Source organism: Loa loa (assembly GCF_000183805.2).
Source record: "Loa loa unplaced genomic scaffold supercont3.1, whole genome shotgun sequence".
Classification (NCBI taxonomy): domain Eukaryota; kingdom Metazoa; phylum Nematoda; class Chromadorea; order Rhabditida; family Onchocercidae; genus Loa; species Loa loa.
Genome location: NW_018108181.1, coordinates 666,930 through 689,271, shown reverse-complemented (window position 1 = coordinate 689,271; position 22,342 = coordinate 666,930). Strand labels below are relative to the sequence as shown.

General features: G+C 34.4%; 2 protein-coding genes across 2 annotated transcripts; one reads left to right on the top strand and one right to left on the bottom strand.

Annotated features, from left to right (window-relative positions):
* Positions 1 to 698: 698 nt before the first annotated feature.
* LOAG_04905 (hypothetical protein) lies at positions 699 to 12,676 on the bottom strand. The gene is made up of 10 exons (XM_003140442.2): positions 12,405 to 12,676; positions 8,455 to 8,640; positions 6,929 to 7,037; positions 3,882 to 4,034; positions 3,607 to 3,757; positions 2,610 to 2,674; positions 2,150 to 2,323; positions 1,623 to 1,698; positions 1,307 to 1,372; positions 699 to 1,085 (listed from the first exon to the last, which is right to left on the bottom strand). Exons 1-10 carry the CDS (start codon positions 12,512 to 12,514, stop codon positions 1,030 to 1,032), a joined length of 1,146 nt encoding a protein of 381 aa, XP_003140490.2. The 5' UTR covers positions 12,515 to 12,676; the 3' UTR covers positions 699 to 1,029.
* A 2,649-nt stretch (positions 12,677 to 15,325) lies between these two features.
* On the top strand, positions 15,326 to 20,000 carry LOAG_04904 (cytoplasmic dynein intermediate chain 1; the record flags this gene model as incomplete). Its single annotated transcript, XM_003140441.1, has 15 exons — positions 15,326 to 15,464; positions 15,719 to 15,840; positions 16,008 to 16,106; positions 16,320 to 16,520; positions 16,606 to 16,746; positions 16,948 to 16,973; positions 17,295 to 17,432; positions 17,517 to 17,655; positions 17,933 to 18,106; positions 18,352 to 18,478; positions 18,558 to 18,673; positions 18,880 to 18,987; positions 19,064 to 19,163; positions 19,542 to 19,644; positions 19,856 to 20,000. The coding sequence occupies 15 exons, from the start codon at positions 15,326 to 15,328 to the stop codon at positions 19,998 to 20,000; spliced, it is 1,878 nt and encodes a 625-aa protein (XP_003140489.1).
* Between the last annotated feature and the right edge of the window lie 2,342 nt (positions 20,001 to 22,342).

The following is a 22,342-nucleotide window of genomic DNA, read 5'->3' as shown; positions in this document are numbered from 1 at the left end:
ATTTCTCAAGATCTTCGAAAATATCTGGCCATGACTTATGAAACGTCAGCAGAAGCAGCAGAGAGGCGTAACAGGGAACACTGGCGTAACACTTCATTCAAATCATAAACCATAGTAGAGTTATATTTTCCGGAATGCAGAGATGACAAGCATTTTTTTTAAAGATTATGTTATCGAACCAAGATTCAGTGAATTCCTCCTGACCCAAGATAATTGAAAACAATATGTAAATTTTATCATTAAATGAACAGAGAAATTGTTACGTTCCAAGCTGCTATTCGTTTTGGAGACTAAATCTTTCATTAGAAAAAGTAAACATATGCACAATGTTTCCAGTAATCGAATAATGAAGTTCAACTTAAAGCTTTTTCACGATTTGGAATTCTTGAAATAAAATCCAACCATTTACTAGAGTCGGAACTCAATACTTATTAAAGTATTATAAGGCACTAAGTCCCATCCAGATCATATTTTTTGGAAACCGAAATGAGATCGATAATACAAATATCAAGATAATGCAAAAATTTCACACAAAATGCATACAGAGTAACGTAAAGCGATACTTATGACGATTAACTAGTAATAATTTGAATGTGCCCATTGAAAAATGGAAATAAGGCACAGTCATGCTCAATTTGTACATCGAAGAAAGTTTAAAGGGAACTAAAAAATGCAATGGTGACCCAAGTCCTTGGGGATCTTCTACCTTGCAAAGTTTAATGAAGTAGGACAGATAATTTCATAATGGAGCAACTGGAATTAGTTCGAGGAAGTAGTGTCATTTTTTGCTCCCTATTCCTTTTCCGACTTAAAACGCCGAAATCTCAAGAAGCTTGGTAGGCATCTTCCAAAGGATTTTGGGAATTTTTGAGTAAAGCGTGTGAAGGGTTTGGATTAGAGAAAAAAAGAAAAACGGACATACTGTTGTGGTGCAAAGTCTACAGAGAAATATAAAAAGCAGCAGTAGCAGGGGCCTGTGACCGCACTTTAATGTACAGTAGTAGTGGTATTTCGCCCGGATTACTTGGTTTAACTTACTGCAGCCAAATCCGTGACAGTTGACGATGAAGCTGAGGGGCACAGGACTGAAATAACAATAAATCCTTTTATCCTTTCACTAATAGACTATTTTGCTAGCAGAACAGCGTTCTTGTTTCCCGTCGTCATTACGCCACATTGCCAATCGTGAAAAAAGGTCAACTTATCAAGGGAAAATCAAGATTCTGAAATACATTTAAAAATGTTCGGAGAGATTCTACAAGTGGTTCGGGAAAGTCGAATTTTATAACTCAACCAAAAATGTTACCAGTCAAGATGTAGTCAGTGAGCATGCTTGGCACGGCGGCACTGTTTTCATCAATTGCTCGCAACACTGAAATTATTCCTAATTTAGGACTCATATAGCACAGCAACTATTACTTTTCCAATCGAACTAAAGTAACATTGCCTTTACCAATCAATAGCAACTAGAGTAAGTCATCGACAATTCATCAAACAGTAGCTTTGGGATAGCACCGACAAGCAGTAATGCCACCGCTAGAAAATGAGGTGAACAATGAATAATGCTGCTTAGTTTAGGAATTAGATTAAGAAAGAAATAAAAACTGAAATAAAATGATCACATTTAATAAGCGCCATCAGTGTATTCATGTTTATGGAAGGACAATTTTCATCGTACGGAATTGTCGCCGTCATATACTACAAAACATGATACTCTAAATTTTTATGATTTTTTGAGACAATTTAATACCATAAAAAGGATATGAGTGTAAAAACTGCAGCTTTACGACGCAGAACAGCTCAATAAAGTCCTACATCGCATGTATCTTCTGCTTTAAGATGGTCTTATCGAAATTCGCTCAAATCAAGAGGCAACTCTCGTAATCATCTGATCCGCTGTGTAAATTACATAAAATTAATGTCCTATTGTAACAATAAAAAAAGAACATCTATGGCAAAGTATAGATTCAATTCCTCCTGACCAGTTTAAATGCACGATGTCGAACTATAAAAATATGAAACTGCATTTAAACCTCTCAATCTCACTTAAAATTAAAGCAAAGAATTACAATCCGTAAATTTACAAGTCCGATTAAGACTGTAACATGAAATGCTTGCATCCAGATCTATTACAAATGCAATTTTAAACCTGTGGCAATTGTGACGAATCAGTTTTCAACGGTTTACGTTTTCGCTCGTTGGTGAAGTGTCTTCGCCGATTCTGTATAGATAAAAGCAACGATATGAATGTATTTTTCATTTCCTTCTCATATTCCAATTCATCACGATGTGCCAACTGCTCCACCAAACTGTCATTGTAGACCTGAAGAAAAATAATGTAAACAAAGGGGAACATGTAAGATCTTTAACAGTGATGTAGGCTATTACTATTTAATTCTGCTTCCAGAAAAATGACTGCAATTCTGATATGCTCTAGCGCTTCCATAAATCTTACAAATACTTCCATAAATCCATAAATCTAAATTCATAAGTCTTCCATAAATCTTACTTCCTTAAGAACCGTTATATTAATCCAACTACTTTATGTCATTTACTTATCATTTGCATCTCTTGACTATAAATCAACTTTATATGAAACATATTTTTACTTGTATGAGTTGTTCCATTTCAGCACTCAGAGCAAGCAATCTGCTGTACGAAAATGATTCCAAATCTGAAATTTTAAATACTCAAATTACACACAGTCTACCTAAGTGAAGAATTTTTTGCAAAGGAAAATTATGAAAACTAAAATTTCATAGAGGAAGACACAAAAAATGAAATAATAAAGGCAAAGTATAGAAAAGGAATGAGTCATTGGAAGTACTAAACTTCCAATGAGTCATTGGAAGTATTATTAAACTACCACATAAAGGACCTTCATACTCATGACAAAGGGTTAAAACTGGTGATTTTCCTTCTTTTGAGAGAAATTCAAAATGTCCTTTCTTGAAATGTGACATGGGCTAAGAGCTTTAAGGCAAACGACACTGACAAATAAGTAAATGCTGTACATTCCAGCGCCGAGATGCATGCAGTGGAAGGGCATGCTTTGAGAAATTTTGCATTCGATGAATGTAACAAGGACAAGTTTGTCCTTAAATTGAATACTTTCTAAAATCTATCCAACTGAAGTTGATGAGGAAAATTATAAAGCTTTGGAAATTGACTTTGATGATTCCAATCCCTCTTTCTTCTTTAAAATTCATCACTTTTATCATTTATATATATTTGTTGTTAGATTTGACGGAAGAAACTGATTTGCCTCCAGAAATATTTAAAGATATGGCAGAATAAATGCTTTTCATTCTCTTTCACAGTAGTTAAAAGTACATTCCATCAAAAGTACTTACCTTCCAAGACTGGAAAATATTGAATAATATATTATTAGCTATCAAGAAATTTCCGTAAAATGCATATCGACCAAATTGTTCTCTGGACAATTTATTTAAAATATTTCGAATATTTAACTAAGTCAGCAAAATTACAGTACATACTACCATACCTACTCATATGTATGAATTCGCGAATGTATGGCAACTTTTATCTAGGTATACTTCCCTTACATTAAGATTATCTTCCACTAAAGGTAACATTTGCACTTACTTTCAGAATTCGACGTAATGACAATGGCCTGTCGCAGTTTGATATCTATATCATACTGTCCATTTGGCAGTGGTGAACGCATTGATGAATACATGCTATCCATCGATTCCATTGTTCGATCAGTCATTACCGATCCCGAAAAATCACACGACTGAAAATTCTCACAGAATCTCTGTTATTTCTATAACAGCTGTGCCGAACATACTTCAATTTTTTCATTCAATTAATTCATATGATAGCAATGGATAAAATGTTGAACAAAGTCCAAAATTAACCTGAAGCATTTGGTCAATTTCTTCGATCACTTGGTCGGCAGTTTGTGGAGGTGACTCTGATAAAGGACCACGCTGACTAATCAACTGATGCATATCTAGTGCACTTCTCAACTCCTCATCTTCCGACAAATCGATACCGGCATCACTATTTTCCTGAAAAATAACGATTTAATATTCCCTTCGGGTGTTCGTTGATTTAAAATTTTATAATGAATGAAATATGATTTTTTAACAACAGTTGGTAAACTCCTAGGAGCACCTGAACTTCCAAAAAAAAAAGAAAAAAAGAGGAAAAAGAAATTAAAGCTGCCGTTTTTCGATTTCTTGTATGGTAATGATATATTATTTTATTTTTCAGCTTCGTTACTGATTTTTCCTAATAATGACATTCAAGTAATGAGTGAGAAATATAATGCATCCTGCATAACATTACATTACTTTTAATTGATAAATTGGAGGGGCAATTAAATCAAAACCACTACGTTCACAGCACATGTGAATTTAAATTTTCATTTTCAAATTCTCGCTTTTTTCAAAATGAATTCATTTTCAAACGGAAAAAAATTTTTTCGTTCGGTAGTATCAAATCAAGACTTACTTTATTTCGCCGAATAAAGTTAGCATCAGCTGGATTTTCGGGTAATCTTTGATAGGGAAAATTATCGCTAAGAGAGAAATTGGGAACAGCAGCTCCAACACAAGGAAAGAAACTCACAGCAGTGATAGTAAAGTGATGACACATTGATGAGGAACGAAGAAAGATTTGTGTTTGTATCCTTCGCTTGATACGAATGAAAGCTAAATTAGAAACGTCAGAAGCGCTCTTTGAAACAACCCAACGGAGCAAAAATTCGAGCAAAAATTTGAGCACTCAAGCAAAAATTTTTTTTTGTATTCGAGGACAAAATTCAGAATTTGGACTCTTGTTTTTTTACTCAAGTGGAAGAAAAATAATTAAAAAGAAGGAGAAATACGAGATTACAGCTTAATGAAATATTTTTAAAAAATCCTCAATCCTTCGTCACATCCAGTTACGAACGTTAGATAATATAATCAATTTTAACATATACTTCAACAAATTTGTCATTGCTTAATACTTGCCACCAAGTTCAAGTTTTCTCCTTTCTAATTTCAGTTTTTATTTGTCAAATGGAAAGGGCAAACTGTTGATCAAGTGATTGGAAAATATGAGAGGATTCATGATGAGCTCGATGCTACTATACCATTTGACAAATAAAAAATATCAAGTGATCAAGAGGACAGTATAGTTTCTGTAGCTTGACTCTGTATATCAATGATAAAGCTACATGCATCAGCTTAATAAGAGTAACTCTGAGTGACAGGCTCATCTGTACATTTATGCTACTAAATATCATCGACCCGTGATTTCAAAGTGAAACTGAAAAACCGCGAACCAATTTTAAAGGATATGTCTTTAGGATACGACTAGTTCTTTCATAGCACGCTACCATTATTCCTCTCATTAGAACAACAAATTGAAACTTTTTTGGCCTCGAAATTTATTTGGGACAAAAAAGGACAAATTTATTTGGGACAAAAAAGCTTTTTCCGAACTTTTTTTACAAAAATTTGCTTATTATTGAACTTTATGGATTTTTGCAAGTTCAAAACCTCACAAGAATCGAAATAAGTAGAAAAAAAAATTAACAAATTAACGGAAAAAGCAAAGGAAATAAGATAAGCTATCAAACTGTGTGCATTTTCATCATTCTAGAGGTGTATAAAAATATTTGAAATAACATTCTAATAACGTCAAATGATAGAGTTCATATGAGTTTAGAAAAGAAGAAAGCATTTCTTTGCCTTTTATCGAATTTCTGCTGGTCAAAAAAAAATTTTTTTTTCATGGCTCTTTCACAATAGTTGTGCTCTGAAACAGCTTTCTGCATTTGTGCTGGAAAAGGGAAAACTTACTCTCTCTCTTTCTCTTCATAAAAATTATATGAAAGAAACATAGATCTTTGAAGCATGCTATGTTTACGTTTACCATTGCCTTCATCCTAAGTGTATCCAGTTGAAGTCTTATATGCGCTATTAACAAATGGATACATTTTTTTAGCCCCACTGGAAACTTCCCTCTTCCCGATTTCCCAGTCGCCAAATAAGTTTCAAAGTTCTGACATTCCACGAATAGTAGATTTAAGGATTTCGTAGGAATTATTCATCTAAATTTAAATGAGTCTTATGGATAAGAAAGGAGTGATTGATCGTATCAATTTTTTTGAAACCTATGCTGGATGTATGTAAAAGTGTAAAAAAAATTTTATATAAAAGATAAGGATTATAGGGGAACTTAATCATAGTACTTTAAGGAATGTTACACTTTGCAGTTCTCCTGAAACTGCTTGGTAAAAACATTCAATCATTAAATTTAATTATTAACTATTTATTTCCAGCTATCTTCTACTTTACCCCTAATATCTCTTCTCTAATTCAGAAAGGAAAAAGACAACCATAACTAAATTATGGTGCAGGATTTTTAGTGAGAAATTTAAATTTAGTGAAATTCAGCAGGATTCTTGGTACTCTAAAAGTTTAAAGTAAAGGGAATTTTGAAATAATTTTTTTTAAATAATTTGGATGACCATTTTAAAAATTCCGTCACCCTTGACAAGCGCGCGTTATTTTCAGCTTACTTACATTAGTGATTACCAGCCGATAGTGATTCCCAACGAGAGCGACAGCGCAGTGAGTAGAATGCAAGGGAGGAGGGGAGGTAACTTTCTTTTTTTTATTTTTTCAAGCTGTACTTTGATTCTTTGTCGATGATAGAGGTCTATTCAAATTGTAATATTGTACTATAAGTACTTAAATTCTTTGTTACGGTTTATTTCCAAACTAACAAAATTCATCGTTTTTGAAGCTATGTATATTGCTAACATAAATACAAGTGAAAACACCAAAGTAGTCCTGGACAAGAAAAGGTTGGAAACTACTAGCTTATAGCTTTGATTCGGGAAGCATGATGCTCGTTGTATTTGGGTTATAGCAAAAAAAAGAAAAAAGAAACTGGTAGAAGATGGAACCTTGCGTGGTTGAAGGTTCAAAGCAGGAAGTTGTAACTGTCTTGTTTGCGTCTTCGAGAAATCAAGTGGAGGCATGTTGCCAAAATTTCCCGTCAGAGTCCACCAAATTCTGGAAAACGTAATGCAATTAATTTGATTTTGCTCATATACAAAATCAAAATTGAAATGGATGATTTTATTACTGAGTTATCTGCAATATTTGCACAGCAGATGGCTGTGAGTAATCATATTGAGACCGATTTGAATATGGAATGAACTTTTGAGAATTTCATGAAATCCGGATTGATACGTGAAAGTTATGCGTCTCTCAGCCATAATTCACTTCATATGATTTGTACGGGAAAGAAATTAATTGATGAAAGTTCTCAGGAGACTGAATAAATTTTGTAAAACCTCACCAAACTTATTTGTGCATAAAATACTTGCTTAAGGTCCTGCTTCTTTGAAAAGAGTCTATCTAGGCTATTGGTGGTGAGGAAAAGCGAACAGGAATTATTTGATCTGTTCTCTGTTCTATTTAGGAACCATATGCGAAAACAATTCGAACAGTATTCCGCCAGTTATCTCTCCACTATGCATTTCTCTCGGACAATAAATAAGACTGCATATTACAACCTGGTGAGCGTCTTCATAATCTCATATTTAAAGATTCCTTTAAAATGAATTTGAAGATTTTTAGCTGTTGTTGGATGAAAATATTTCATGAAATGACGACAGTTCTCTAATTACATGAGATTTCTTTTTCGCTTTATATTAACAGAGAGCGTTTCACAAAAACAAGGAACTTGCAGCGAACGACGAATTTCGATCAGAAAAAACCCTGCTATGTTTCCATTCAACGGAAAATCTTTCTAAAACTAGGAATTGGAATAAAATTTCAAATACTGGTCTAAAGTAACGAAAACATATAGTAAGAAATAGTCGCCGATTCTCAAATTTTGGGTTCTTTAATGATTGCACTTTTCGATAATTTGTCTTAACTAAACGAAAAAATCTTCTGCTGACTAATTTTGTCGTTATTTTGTATCACATTTTGTGAATTTCCAAAAACCTTAATCAATTTCACAATATCATTACCTTCATCCTCCATTTTTTAAGGTGCGATTTACCAACATGGACCATATCGTACGATCCTAACTCAAATTTTTTTCTTATATTTGAGAAGGTATTTCAAGAAGGTTTTAAAAGCATCGATACGCAGATAATATCTTTTTCATACAGAAGTTTTACAAAATTTAAAATATAAAAGAAAAATCTGGCAAAAGGGGTAGGTGAGGTGCCGGCCGCAAAAACCTATCTCGATACTACTTTGTGGAAGATATTTTTACTGCTGTTAAAATGGTTCCAGAATACGTGGTGCGAATATCTAATACACTGTATCGACTCAAAACTGTAATTGATTGTAACAGTACCTCTTTAACTCAAAAAGGAGAAGGAAAAAAGAAAAAGTGTGTTTTTAAAGTGATGGCCACATATGGTGAATCATCAAACAAAAAATTATACTAGAATAATAATAAAACACTAACTGGCTTTCGGACATAATCTCATCCTGTGAGCGCACTTGTATAGGTGCTATCTCTTCGGTCGTCTTATTAAGATCCTTGAAGCAGTGCGAGATTTTTTGATCAAATGTTCCGACCAGATCTTCCAGACTACCTGATAGATTTTCCGCATCGAAATTTTCATCAGAATTGTTCTCGCAATCACTGGTCCTGCAACAAGAATAACAGATGAAAAGTGCTAAACAGCTGAACCTTTTAGACCTAAAATATGACTGAATATGATTGAATTCTGGGCTTTTAACTTTATTGGAGGACTTTCACAGATTTTCCTAAGTTTTTCAGCTTTAATATGAAATTTTCCTTCTGCCAGATTTTGGACACTTTTTGCAATCTAACGGATGAAAAAGTTGTGCCAAAAAACAAAAAATATCATTTGGAAATGATCAGTAATGCAAATTATTTCCAAAACGGGAAACTGAAAAAACAACAGATCGTTTTCTTGACGTCTCTTGTCTGTCCTCTTGTTCATTTAAGAAAATTTTTGTTTTGTTCCTCACTCCTGCACTTTCAAAACACATCAATTTAGGCTTTATAAGGAAAATGTAAACTGAAAAAAAAACGGTTTGAAAAGAAGGAATACGGTTAAGAACGGGTGAAAAAAAAAACTGGGTGGCAGTTGAAGGACGGTAGTAATTATTCTGGGAGACTCAAAGCTAGCTGAGAAGTCGCGGACATGTTTTGGTCAGCTAACACTAATGCAATTTTCAATTCTTATGCACAATTTGAAAATGAAGGATGAATAACTTACGTCATATCCTCAAGAATATCTTATTAGTGTTCCAAAATCAATTAAGCTAATTTCATATTTTAAAAAAACAGAGTATCCTAATAATAGCATGTAATGAAGTAACAGTTACACTGCATTGTTCTTTGGCCCAACCTGAAAATCATTTGCGTGTCACATACACAGATCGCAATGGTAAGTGACAATGTGAATACAGCATCATTGATCACTGATCATCTTTGACTTTATATCATTGCCATTTCTTATCAGCTCCTATCATTACATCTACCATTACAACCATCAGTTGTTCCACAGTGTTGCTTAAAAGATGTTATGAAGCTTAGACTTCTGATCCATCCAGGTTATATTTTTTATCATTCAGATCTCACCTTAAGATCTACGAGTCGAAAGGAGGAGGGGAGATGGGGAAAGACAGGGAGAAATTAGAAGAGGGGAAAAAACACTTTGCATGCAGACCAAGCAGAACATAGAGGTGAGAGTGAGGGACCCAACTTTTTTCCACTCAATCGACCTTATTTCCAAACGGAAAGTTTCGATACCTCATAGGCCTTATTTCTAACCAAGTCGACGGCCTTTGAGATATCAGAACTGTTGTAAGGAAGGAGAGGCGATAAGAATATAGACGTAAAAATTAGGAGAGAAAAGGAGGGATAGCTAGACAGCTCATAGTTCATGCTCCCTCCGTTCTAAGTCACAAAATTCGTCAGGTGGCTTGCGAGTTGTATGTGTAATATTATTAAACTATCTCATTACAAACTAATACACTGAGGCATATGGGATAAGCTCACGCCGTAAATACAGTGTGGAATTACTTTATTCCTCTCCCGTTTACTTACTTTATCGAAAGGTGAAATCAAAGAGAACACACTAGTTTCGAATGCAATTAATAACATCAAGACCAAATTAAAACGAATTGGTTTGATGGAAAGGGAGATTGTGGAGTAAGGAGTCAGAAGTCATTCAACACGTCATTTCTGTTAGCTTTAGGTTGTAATGATTTCGAGGATGAGGGCAACGAAAAATGAGGATAAAAATGGTTGATCAACATGAATTCCATAAAATAGATAAAACTGAAAAGAAAAGAGTAGGCTCAAATGGTAGCTGTGGCGATGTGCATCCTTATTGACCATATGTACATGCCTCAGCGGATAGCCATCTGCAGAATCCTTTAACTTCTATGTTTATTTGTCTGCTCATTTCTTTATTCCGTCCCACTTTAATTAAAAATGGCCCAGAATGTGGGTGAAAATCGATATGCTAGCATAGCATTGCAGGAATATTAAAAGGTTTAAAGGTCTTCCAGATCAGCACTAACTTAAACTATTCGGAGAAATCAGTAACTTGATTACATTCTTCCTGGATTCAACCGATTCAAACATGGAAAGACAAGTACATATAAGGAATCAAATCCCATCAAACTTTAGTATGTTATGAATAAAAACTCTAGAAAGAATACTATGACTGGCAAAATTTCTATAATTTTTTCTAGTTTTTCCACTACTTCACTTCCCGCTTATCCTTTACTATTTCTTTTTTCTCCCGCTTTCTTCTCCGTCGCTTTCAAAAAATTTTAGAGAAAGAACTACACTGGACGCAAATATTCAAAGAAGTCCTTTTCCATAACGATCGGAAAAATGAGAGAAGTGGCAGGAACAAACGTTCCAGTTCAAAATATAACGATCCGAAACTCTTAGCTGACAATAAGAATGCATCCAGTATAACACCAAATTTCAGAAAAGCCTCTGATCTAAGGTTCCTACCATTTCATTAACTCTTTTCGCTGTCTAGATGTATATTTATTATAACCCATTCTTATTAGTTTTGTTAAAACACAAACTCAGTAGTATGACTGACAGCAAGTTGCAAACTTCCATCATACTTTTAGCATGAGAGGTATTTATTTGGAAATAAGGAAAAAAAACCAACGCAAGCTCATTTCTTCCAACATATGTAATCGTGATAGAAAGCTTAGAATGGAAAAAAAGAAAAACGAAGACTTTGTCAAAGTGAAAAATGACGATGAGGGAGAAAGGTAACCACAAATAACCTCACCTCAGATTTCAATGGTTTTGTAAGCAAAGTCACGAAGCGAACAAAGTCCCATTAATGAATTTATTTTATGATATTTGTGAGCTTTTTATTGGTGGTGATATCTGAAAGTGATGCTAACCAATACTAAACTGCGCATATAAAAGTGAAGTTTGGATAAACAAGGACACAGAGGTGAGATGCAAAACGAGGGCGCTCAAAATTTTGAAAAAGATTGGGAAGAAAACAGTGTGAAATGGAAAATAAGCAAAAAAATATGAAGGAAAAGAAAACTGAATGCATCATAAAAAATCAAACCTGGAAATATCGGCTAGTAGAATGACTTATGACAGTGACTGAAGCTTTTTTCCAACCTAACGCGATGTAACTTCCCTACCTACTAAAGATCAAACAAGTTTGATTCCTTTATAAGTATCGAATTTATTTGGTTCTAGCGTTACTGCTGTACTTTAAGTCATATTTCATTAGATTTGAAGTAAAAAAGTAAGCAGTATTTCTTGAATGAAATTATAAAAAAATTCAGGATCGAACTACTATCCTATATCATTTATCTTTGGCAGATTAATGAGAAACGACTGGAGATAAGGGTCGGTAACTTATTGTATTCCAAAAAAGAATCACTTGGAGCGAACGATGATTGTTAGAGGAATGACAGTGAAAGTGAAACACAATGTATAATTCATTTTATAATAAGAACTGAAGAGCGGGAAATACAGGAGCAAGTACATGAAAGGAGGAGCAGGAGCACTATTTATGCATCAATCTGAAATCTTATCGCTCATTCTATATTTCTCTGTGCTGTGAATGTCAGGAAATTTGCTTGGTTGTAAATACAGCGATGGGTAAAGCAAGCAACAAAAGAAAAAGAATCCAACCAAAATCAACAGTTTAGACAATTAGTAAGCCTACTGAGGGTTTCCCCTACTAATTCAACAGATCATTTCTGTTTCAAGATTTCTGTAGTTGGACTATTGCTCTTCTTCCTCTCTTTTTCTTTCTCCCTCTCTACAATGCATCCAAAAACCCAATGAAAAGGAAGAGAATGGCTAGAAAAGTTGTAGCTTTGTAATTCAGAAGAAAATTCAAACGATAAAATCACGAAACAACCACAAGCACTTACGACTGCTGCGATGCCGTTTTGATAAAGTCGATGTCATCTTCGAGATGAGCCAGGGGAACTTCTGGCACACTACAATTTATATCTTCGACCATTCCCGTACCCATTACCATGAGGGCACCAATGAAACGAAAACAGGAATGAAATTATACTGAGACTGGAACAGAATAAAACAGAAATGTGTATATCAATGACTTGGATCAGTCGGCTATCGTCACCTTCAGTACTTATTGGTAGCAATCCTACAAGACCAGCGTTGGTCTCCACCCCATGAATGAATCGTTGCGAGGCAACTAACCCGAAAATCAATTCCTCGAACTATTTGCTCCACTGGAGACATGTGACACACACACATAGACACAGACACACATCTGCTCAATATATCAGCATCACATCTAAGTGATCCTACTTCCTCTTATCCAAGAGAATGTGGAGTTAGTGTTAGTCGTATGCACACCTCATTTTTCTTCAGTTTGACAGTCGTATGTTCCTTCCATCAATAAAAACAACCAAATGGCTGCCAGATGCTTTTATCTATTTTTGAGGAAGTATCTGTCTATTATAACATAGCACAGCACAACACTGTTAGGGAATTACTTGGCCTTACCGCACTTCTTAAAGTTCTATTACTCTCTCTTTCCTTAGCTCACCCAATCCACCCTTCGTACTAAAGTCCGTTATCAAAGATACCCAGAATATATGGCATTCACAGTGCATCGGCCAATAATGACACAGCTGCTTTTCATATAGCCCTCTGAGCATCCGTCACTCACACATCCATGGCAGTGACCTTTGAACTGTTTATTTTTATAATCTTGCTGGCTATTCTGGAAAAAAAAAGTAGCCAGCAAAATAAGTACCAAAGTTTGCTTCGAAATCCCGTGGATAAACTCATCTTGCATCAGACTTATTTAGGAGTAAATGTACAGAACAAATATGACTGATAGGCAATTACAATCAATTGGTATAGAAAAGTTAAACCACAGTGCAGTTAAGAAGATATCACATTACTGAAGTAAGTACAATACAGTTATTAATACCAACCACAAAATACCAACTTGATTCTACTGGTTGGCACAACCTTTCTCTTAATTAATTACTATGGAAATTTTCGGTTACATTCAGCATTCTTTAGCAGAACAAACGACACAGACAATACCAAAAAATTGAATCGATGAATAGAATTCGAAAATATAAATTGTTAACTTTATTTTAAATAATTGAAATTTATTTTAAATAATTGAAATTGCTGGTAGTAATGCTCTTCTTGTTTCAGTTTAAGAAATATGAATTTCAAGCTCATATCCAAAAGTTACAGCGCTTTCAGCGTACATCTTATCAATCAGCATTGATAGAATCGTGGGGACAACTCAGTGATGACGTAGTGCCTTAGTTCTTTCTACTCAGAAGGCTGGTGCCTTTAATTTTTTTGAGCTCTTTTCCTGATTGTATGAACATTCGAAACTTGACTTGATGATCAGCTTGCTTGAGAATGGTTATCTGAATACAATCTTATTGCTGTTACGCTTATACTTGGCGGAGTTGCATTCTCTGAAGTTATTCCACGTCAGTCATGTCAGTTTATTTGAATGGGATACTTGATATTTTTAGTAGCTGAGAAACTCATTCCTTGCGTTAATACTATATTGTTTTTATTAACCAATGATAAGCAAATCAGATGTTTTATCTTTTGACGAACTTTTGCAACATTCGTTACAAACTAAAGTACCGTTCTCATTATATCAAATTAAGCAGTACTAGAAAGAACTAATTTACTAATGTAGTTTAAGTAGCATACATATCCAACACTGAAACATATATCCGGTAATATATGGCTTAAATAGATGTGAGAGGGAATGTGACATCTGAAGAGCTTCTACAACAACTCCAAAAGCACAATTCTAATCCAAATAATTCCATGTAGCCTATAAGTTTTCTTGTTTTACTTCTGCTGTGATTGTGTTTGTTAGCATCATAACAAAGACATTCACTAAAGTTTCGACGCTCATTATAAGGGACAACTAACGCTAACTGCGTGTATAACACGTGTATCGAGCAAAGGGTCAATGAAAAAAAGACTCTTCACAGGTGCTCCTTTCATCACTCACATTCTCATCAGCTAAAACGTCTCATTCATTTCCAAAAACGCTTTCTCTACATTTCTTCCTTCAGTATATGGCTGGAACTTTCTTTCTACTGTAATAAGTACAAGAGGGCAGCAGTAGAATTGACCTGAGTAATTCCACCTTATAAAGTACAAGGATAACTTATAAACCAAAATTTATGAGGCATTGCATTTATACGTAGTTAATATACTGAAGGAGGAAATGTAGAGAATTTGACTGCATTCTAAAAATTTGCATTTTAAGAGCCTCCAGTCGAACCATTCGGTTGTCGAATTTTGCAGTCTGATGCTATTTAAATAGTTAAAATTTTACTTAAACTTCGACATAGACGGAAGGAAGAGAGCAGGGTGTCGAGATACCGGTTTTCATATGAAATCGTGAACATCCATCTGCGTGAAAGTCTTCCTTGTGGAATTCTTGACAGAAGAGATTCGGGATAAGTTTTTAGCTATATTACTATTTTACCGAATTTTAATTTTGTTTGTCTTCCAGTTCTATAATTTGACTCGTAAAACTGACAAGGGAGAGAGTTAAGTAAAGCTGAGAAGAGTGCGCTAGTCAAGCAATGAAGGTAAATACTTTAGGCCCAGAAACAAAGTGAAGAATATGTGGAATAAAGATTGAGCGTTGCCGAGCTTGACCTCAATGATCTCCGCATTTCCGGGAGCATTTCTTTCATTTACAGTTATGTTTGCTAGGATACTAAGTTCCGAAATCTCAACACTTTCCAAACGTAATGCGCATATTCATAGTTTTTGAGCTAAGGAAAGAAGCTCGTATTCAGTTAATTTTTCAGTTATGGCGACAGCTGAAGAGCGTAAGCTTGAACTCGAACGTAAAAAGCAGAAGTTGGCTGAAATCCGGGAAGAGAAAAGACGCCGGGAAGAAGAACGGCGACGAAATTTGCTGAGAAATACAAATCTTGAAAACGGAACAGGTTTTTTTCTTTTATCTGTGTCAAATTGTGCAAAATTACTTCGTCTCACATAATTCATAATTTCTTTATAAGAGCATATGTTGTATTATGTGATCGCTTCCGTCCCCTGTTATTCATTTGTTCAGTATCTGTGTATTACGTCTTTTTTAGACTGTGTGGTTGAACCTTGTTTGGAAAATTGTGAGAGACAGAGGATTTGTAAGTAATTAAGAAGAAATATTTCATGTGACCTCACCTTAGTTCTTACTTTTTAGTGGGCGATTTGCCGAAAACATTTTCGCAGAAGGATCTAGAAGAAATCCTTGAACCGTTAGGAATATCAGCCCAGCCTCAGATCGAACGTTCCATTACTCCTAACAACTTTGATCACCGAACAGTAATAAAATTCTTTGTTTCTTTACCATAATTTTCAGGGAAGCAATAAATATAAGTTGCAGTTTTACAATTTCATTTTTTTGGCAATCATTTTTTTCTTCCATCATGATATATGTTTCATGAATTTAATTAGTTCCCAGACATCAGTCACCTATATCTACTTTTCAGGATGGAGATGGGAACAGCCAGAGATATTCATCCATTCTCAAAACACAAAAACTTGCCCTTTGTGAAACACAGTTGATTTCAGTACCACCTAAGGATGCTGTATGATTTTTTTTGGTTAATTTTGGCGCCGAGTTGCGTGATATTTTCAGTTCACTTTGCAACCCTGTAATACTCCTTTATTCAGTGTGTGATTCTTCCGGTATCCAAGGACATACCGCCCTGAATAACTTTTGTTGACTCTAAATGCTTTAAAATACTGTGGGGAAGATTTGATTTTAAATATTACTGCAGACACAGGAACAATATTTTCAGGCAAATTATTGTAAAACAACGCAAACCGATGACGATCGAGTATCAGCAGGGGAATTTAGTTTAGGTTCTCAGGAATTTGATTATGATGAAGAAATGACGATGTTGGACAAACATTTAGAAATCAATTTTGACGAATCTCCTACACGAGAAATTGCGAATATTTTGCCTAATTTTAATTTTGGCGTACGCCATCATCAAGAGGTAAATAGTATTTGAAGTTGACGACTAAAATCATGTAAGGAATGTAAGAATTGTACTAAATGTATATTTAATTTGAGCTTTGTAGATTAGTGAAGAAAAGAAAGAGGAGGAAACGAAGGTTCCAGATTTGAGTGAAGAAGAGAAGTTGCAAATTCTCAGCAGTCAAAAATTTCAGCAATTTTTTGATTACAGCTCACGCGTCATGGAACGACAATTAGCTGAAGAGGTTAGCAACATTTTGTGTCAAGATAACACTTTGTGACGATTATTAAATATATAATCACTATGTTTTATTGCTATAAAATAGCCTTGCGTATTGCAATAGTAACAACTTTGAGAAGTGATTAAAGTATTTAATGGAATGTTTTTCAAATAGTTTGTATTTAAAGCATTTATGACCTTTTTTCACCATCCTTATTCACTGCAGCTTAGTGTAGCGCATATCATTATAAAGTTTGTGCAACGTTTTCATTTCGTTTATTTTTTTTCTGATTGACATCTTCATCGATTACTCACGCGACGAAGCTATGGAAGAAAAAACCGATAATGGCGAAAAATTGATGTTTGCTAGAAAATTTGTTGATGAAAAGTGGAGCTTAGGAAGATAAGTGTTTCGCTCTTATCATTTCAGAATATTTATTACATCATTGTCCATAAACACAACTTGGTTAATTGCATTGTTATATATAAAAATTTAGAAGGACTTGACTTTTTTTTCTTGTTAGATTGGGACTAAAGTTGTCCTTTTATAACTTTTTTGCCCTTTATTTTTAGAGCCATAACAGGTATTGATCACTGTGTACAACATCCGGAATTATTTGCCGTTTCTTATGATCAGAATCCTGATTCTCCTCTTGATCCTGTTGGAGTAGTACAATTATGGAGTTGTCGTTTCAAAAAGCCAACTGCTGAGTTAGCATTATGTTGAAAGCATTTGGAAGTTTTTTTTACACTTTAAATGATTAGAAAACTTGGCAGCTAATTTCTCAATTTCAGGTACACATTCTATTGTCAGTCACTGGTTACAAGTGTCGCGTTTGCCAAATTCCATCCAAATTTGATAATGGGAGGATGTTATTCCGGTCAGATTTGTATGTGGGACAATAGACTCAGCAAGAAGACTCCTGTCAATAAGGTTTTCTGTTCTCTTTTTCATCTTACATTTTATTTTATTTTTTCGCTAGAAGAGGGAGTAAGTTGTATCTCAAAAGTAATTTCGCAAATGAAATAAAACTAGAATTTATGGTTCTAGAATAACTATTGTTTAAAGAATCGCAGCTCGCTTCTTTTTTTGAAATCAAGTTGAACAGTCCTAAAATCATGACAGTGTTATTTTTGTTCAGGCTTTATTGAAAAGTCCAGCTCTCTTGTCACCCTTATTCTTATGACTTTTTTATTGAGAAATATTTTAGAGTCCTTTATCATCGCAAGCTCATACTCATCCGGTGCTTAGCATGGCAGTGGTGGGAAGTCAAAATGCACATAATTTAATTAGTATATCAACTGATGGAAGGCTTTGTTCGTGGAGCGTTGATAATTTAAATCAACCAATTGACGTGATTGACTTAGCATGGAAACAGAAACAGGTATATATATACATATATGTATATATATACATATGAGGTTTCGAAGAAATTTTTCCTTTTCGTGTATCTTCAGTGGAACATACAATTGTCTGATTATTCAAAACTTGGTTGCACATTAGGCGATTCCTGCCAATCTTTTGTTACATTAAACCGATACAGTATTATCAATATGACAAAGAAGTTGTTTGTCGAAGTCATCACCAGTGAATGTTGTGAAGTCAATTTTCTTATAATATACATTTTAGGTAACATGCACATGCATGTCCTTCGCATTGGAAGATGTTAATAATTTTGTGGTAGGCAGTGAAGAAGGAAATGTTTACACGGCAAGCAGGCATGGTAATAAAGGCGGAATAAATGATGGCTATGAAGGTAAGTTTCAAAGTACTCCTAATTCGATTATTATACACTCAAACCAACTTTGTGAAGTCATTGCATTATCTTCTTGCAGGTCACATTGGACCTGTAACAGGAGTTGACACACATAAAGCTTCTGGCATTATTGATTTGTCACATTTGTTCTTATCATGTTCTTTGGATTGGACAGTCAAGTTATGGAGTACTAAGGCAATAATTATTATCTCAAAAAACATTTGCATCAGAGTTTAGGGAATTTCCCGTAACTTGGAATGAACTTTGTTCTTCTTTTGTTTTGTTCTAAAATTGTATTTTTTCCCTAGTGCTACGTCATATAAACGGTTCGGTTGTTTCACAGCAATTTTTTGCTTTTGCTAGGCAATAATGGTAATTTAATTAAGATTTAAATTTTGTAGGAGACACGGCCGATTTATTCATTCGAAAAGCATGGCAATTATGTAACTGATGTTGCCTGGTCTCCCGTTCATCCTGCTGTTTTTACATCTGCAGATGCTAGTGGAAATGTAGGCTTTTACTGACGACATCTATTTTATAACTTGATATTAATAATTAAGCATTGATAACTTCTTTTACGTTTAGGTATTTCTGTGGAATTTAAACGAAGACACCGAAGCTCCTGTGTCACATTTGCAAATGGAAGGTGGTGTTGGAGTACGAAAGATGAAATGGATGCAGAACGGTGAGATGGTATAAAAAGATTTGGGGATCATTGAATTCTTTTGTTGTTAATGCTTTCCAGGAATGCAGATTCCTCTGATACATAGTCATTTTTTGTTATTTAGCATAATCTCGAAACATTTCTTCCTTCTTTAGAGCTTCGAAAAATTATTTCTGAATGACTACGGGTTGATGCGGTATTGAAGGCTATGGTGAAATTGTCATCGCAGGAATGATTACCTTAGATGATGCTGAACATGGCCAAAATTAGCAAAATTTGATCCATTTTTCGCACAGCGACACTTTGATTTATAAGTGCCGATTGTATTTGCGGGTGGATACATATCTGATTTCTCAAGGTTTGTGTGAAAAATTTATTTATTAAACTTCATAATTTTAGGTCAGCAGCTAACCGTGGGCGATGAGAAAGGTAATTTGTATGTGTATGATGTACATGAAAACCTTACATGCTGTCGGCCAGATGAATGGTCGAAGCTGTCAAGGTATTTTTTTAATTAAGTTGTCGTGCTCTCATTAAAATATTCAGTGATAACCTTATATTACTTATAACTTATACATCTGTTATATCCAACTCGGTTCGTAGATATAAATCGAAAGAAGAATGATTTGTCTGTTTAATATATTCTTGTTTAATATTCGAGGAAAGATAAATATAGAGGATATATTTTGGATTTTATTATGTTTGTATTGCAGAGCACTTCGTGATATCAGGCAGGCGAACGAGGAAGGAGAAGAATTGTCAGAAACAATGAATAGCTTTAATACATCTTTTGGTATTAGTTCAATAACTAATGCTGCAGTGGGTGTTGCTGGCTTATCACCAAGACAACAGTGGTAGCTGTTACTCTTCCAAATCCGTAAAATATCGTTTTCAGTTAGTGTGTTGTTTATTTGAACTACTCGACCCTGCACAATTAACTTATTGCGAATTTCCAATTGTAATGCTTATACTGTGGCATCGTTTTCTAATATTCTAACTAACTGAAATTGTTCGACTTAGGTATTATAGCAAACAATTGAATAAAATAAATGAAAGTTTTGGTATTGAGTTTCACATTCTTCCTTTGCTTACTTTAATGCTTTTCTCAGTCAACTGAAGTACGGTCGAATGTTAATACTTCCCAACTTTGTAAACTTTGTACGTTTGGACAGTATGTCATGCTGATGTTTTAGTGGTTCATCTCATCGCATGTAATTACCATCGTTTCAAACTTTCTTGACTTATTTTTTTGACATCGGAAAATAAGTTGCGATATATATTTATCTGGAAATGGTTTTTTTTTGTCCATTTGAAATCATTGCTTTCATATTATGTTAGTTCCGTTGAACAAATTATCTTCGCATTTTTATAAATTTCTCTCATTCATTTTTCTCGTTGATTGCTTAAAAAATCCCAATGTATTTCTATCTCTTGCATTTTTGAGCATTGGAAAAATTGCTTTCTAGCTGCAGGAAAGTAAATTTTTTTACTCGAATAGTAGTCAGATTATGAACAGAAATAATTGAAAATTCAGTAGACATTTCAGTCATCATTTCCCACGATGAACTGAAAATCTTCATTTTTTCTGATTAACCTTTTGCCTTAAGCCACCAAATACGGGACGTCTTACCAATTTTAACTTTATTTCTTCACTATCCGTGTTATTTTATGACCTGAATACTGATCAGCTAGCATCTTCGGTAAAGCCATATTTACCATACGCACATTTCTATCGCTTTCACTGATTATTTTTGCCAATGTTAATACAGGTGCAAGCTTCATATTTCCTATCATGTAAGAGCAGACTTTTTTTAGAGTTGCTTTCATTTCATTGTTTTTCATTCGACCGAAATATACTAATGATTGCATGAAAAACCTGTCCAAAAACTTTCGTTCATAAGTATAAAAATGAAAATGTATCACAGATATATTTTGGACCACTGTTGGTCATTTCTGGCTTGCTCCCTGGATCGATGTTTTCAGAAATTTCCACATATTTTTATATGCTTCCGCGCAACTCTCCAGTAGCAGTTTCTTGAATTCTTCGTATTATTCCACTTGAAAGTCGATGAAATTTGAAAGGTGCTGACATCACTGCGATCAATAGGTTATCATGAGATGGTCACGTGTTAAAAGTATCTCATTGGCTGTGCTTCTGTGACCGAGTTTTTCTGCCATCAGTGCACAAACACTGGTGGCATGAAGAAGGGTTTCCTCCCCATTTTACGATATTCAATTATTTACTGTTTAAATAAAGTGTAATGTATTTTAAGCCATGCTTTTCTACCACTGGCATATTGCTATTATAATCATCGATGTGTTCATAATATGCTTTTGTACATAGTTTATTAAATTATCCTGAACGATTGTTCGTTTGTTTCCTTACTAAAGTTGCCAGGATTATCCAGAGATAAATCGTTTTTATGATAAGCGGTCATGAATTGTCCCACAGCAACAGTTTTGAACAACCAACCACCCACTTTTTTTTTGTCGTCTTATTGAAAGTACATGACGCAATGTTTTTTCCACTTATTTCATGTTTTTGGAGTACACCTTTCCACTTTGGCAACTGTTGTAGATGATACAACTATGAAAATTGATATTTATATCGATTAGATATTGATATTTTCAAAAATTTCCGTCTATTTTATTAGTTGTTGCGCCTTTTTGACAAGCTTCCCTTTGACTTATAAAATTTTTGTGCTTCCTTACAACGGCAGATTCCTGATGAACTGAGAGTTTTCGTCTTTCATTGAGTTGTTTCCATAGGTTACACCTAATAAAGGTTTTGTAATACATGCAACACTTGTATTTGATGATAAAGTAGATACACAAAAGGAAGAATATTAGGCATAACTTTTTACTCCAAATTTTAAATCACTGTACCTCGCTTGAAAAGAAATTTTAAGCAACGAACTATAAATAACTGGAATACAGCTTAAATAATAAACTGAATCTGACGAGGAATCTGATCTCGTTGAAGCCGATAGATACTAAAATGTATATTCCGGCAAGCTTTGTAGGTTCCAGTCCTTAACACGAAACTCCATTTGTTCGTTTGGAACCGAAGTAGCTGACAAAATATCTAGTAGTTTCAAAGTGGAGAGTTCACGTACGAGAATCGACATACTGAATCGAGTTGTTATGATTTCCTTCGACATTACTCTGAATTGGAAATATAACATACAAATCCAACAAAG

Excerpts from the sequence above, each read along its gene's own strand:
- LOAG_04905 (XM_003140442.2), bottom strand. The coding sequence starts at position 12,514 with ATGGTAATGGGTACGGGAATGGTCGAAGATATAAATTGTAGTGTGCCA. Across the intron at positions 2,675-3,606 it reads CATTACGTCGAATTCTGAAA|ATTTGGAATCATTTTCGTAC; the intron begins GTAAGTGCAAAT and ends TTAAAATTTCAG. Across the intron at positions 1,699-2,149 it reads ATTCGTCACAATTGCCACAG|TATATGACGGCGACAATTCC; the intron begins GTTTAAAATTGC and ends CATGTTTTGTAG.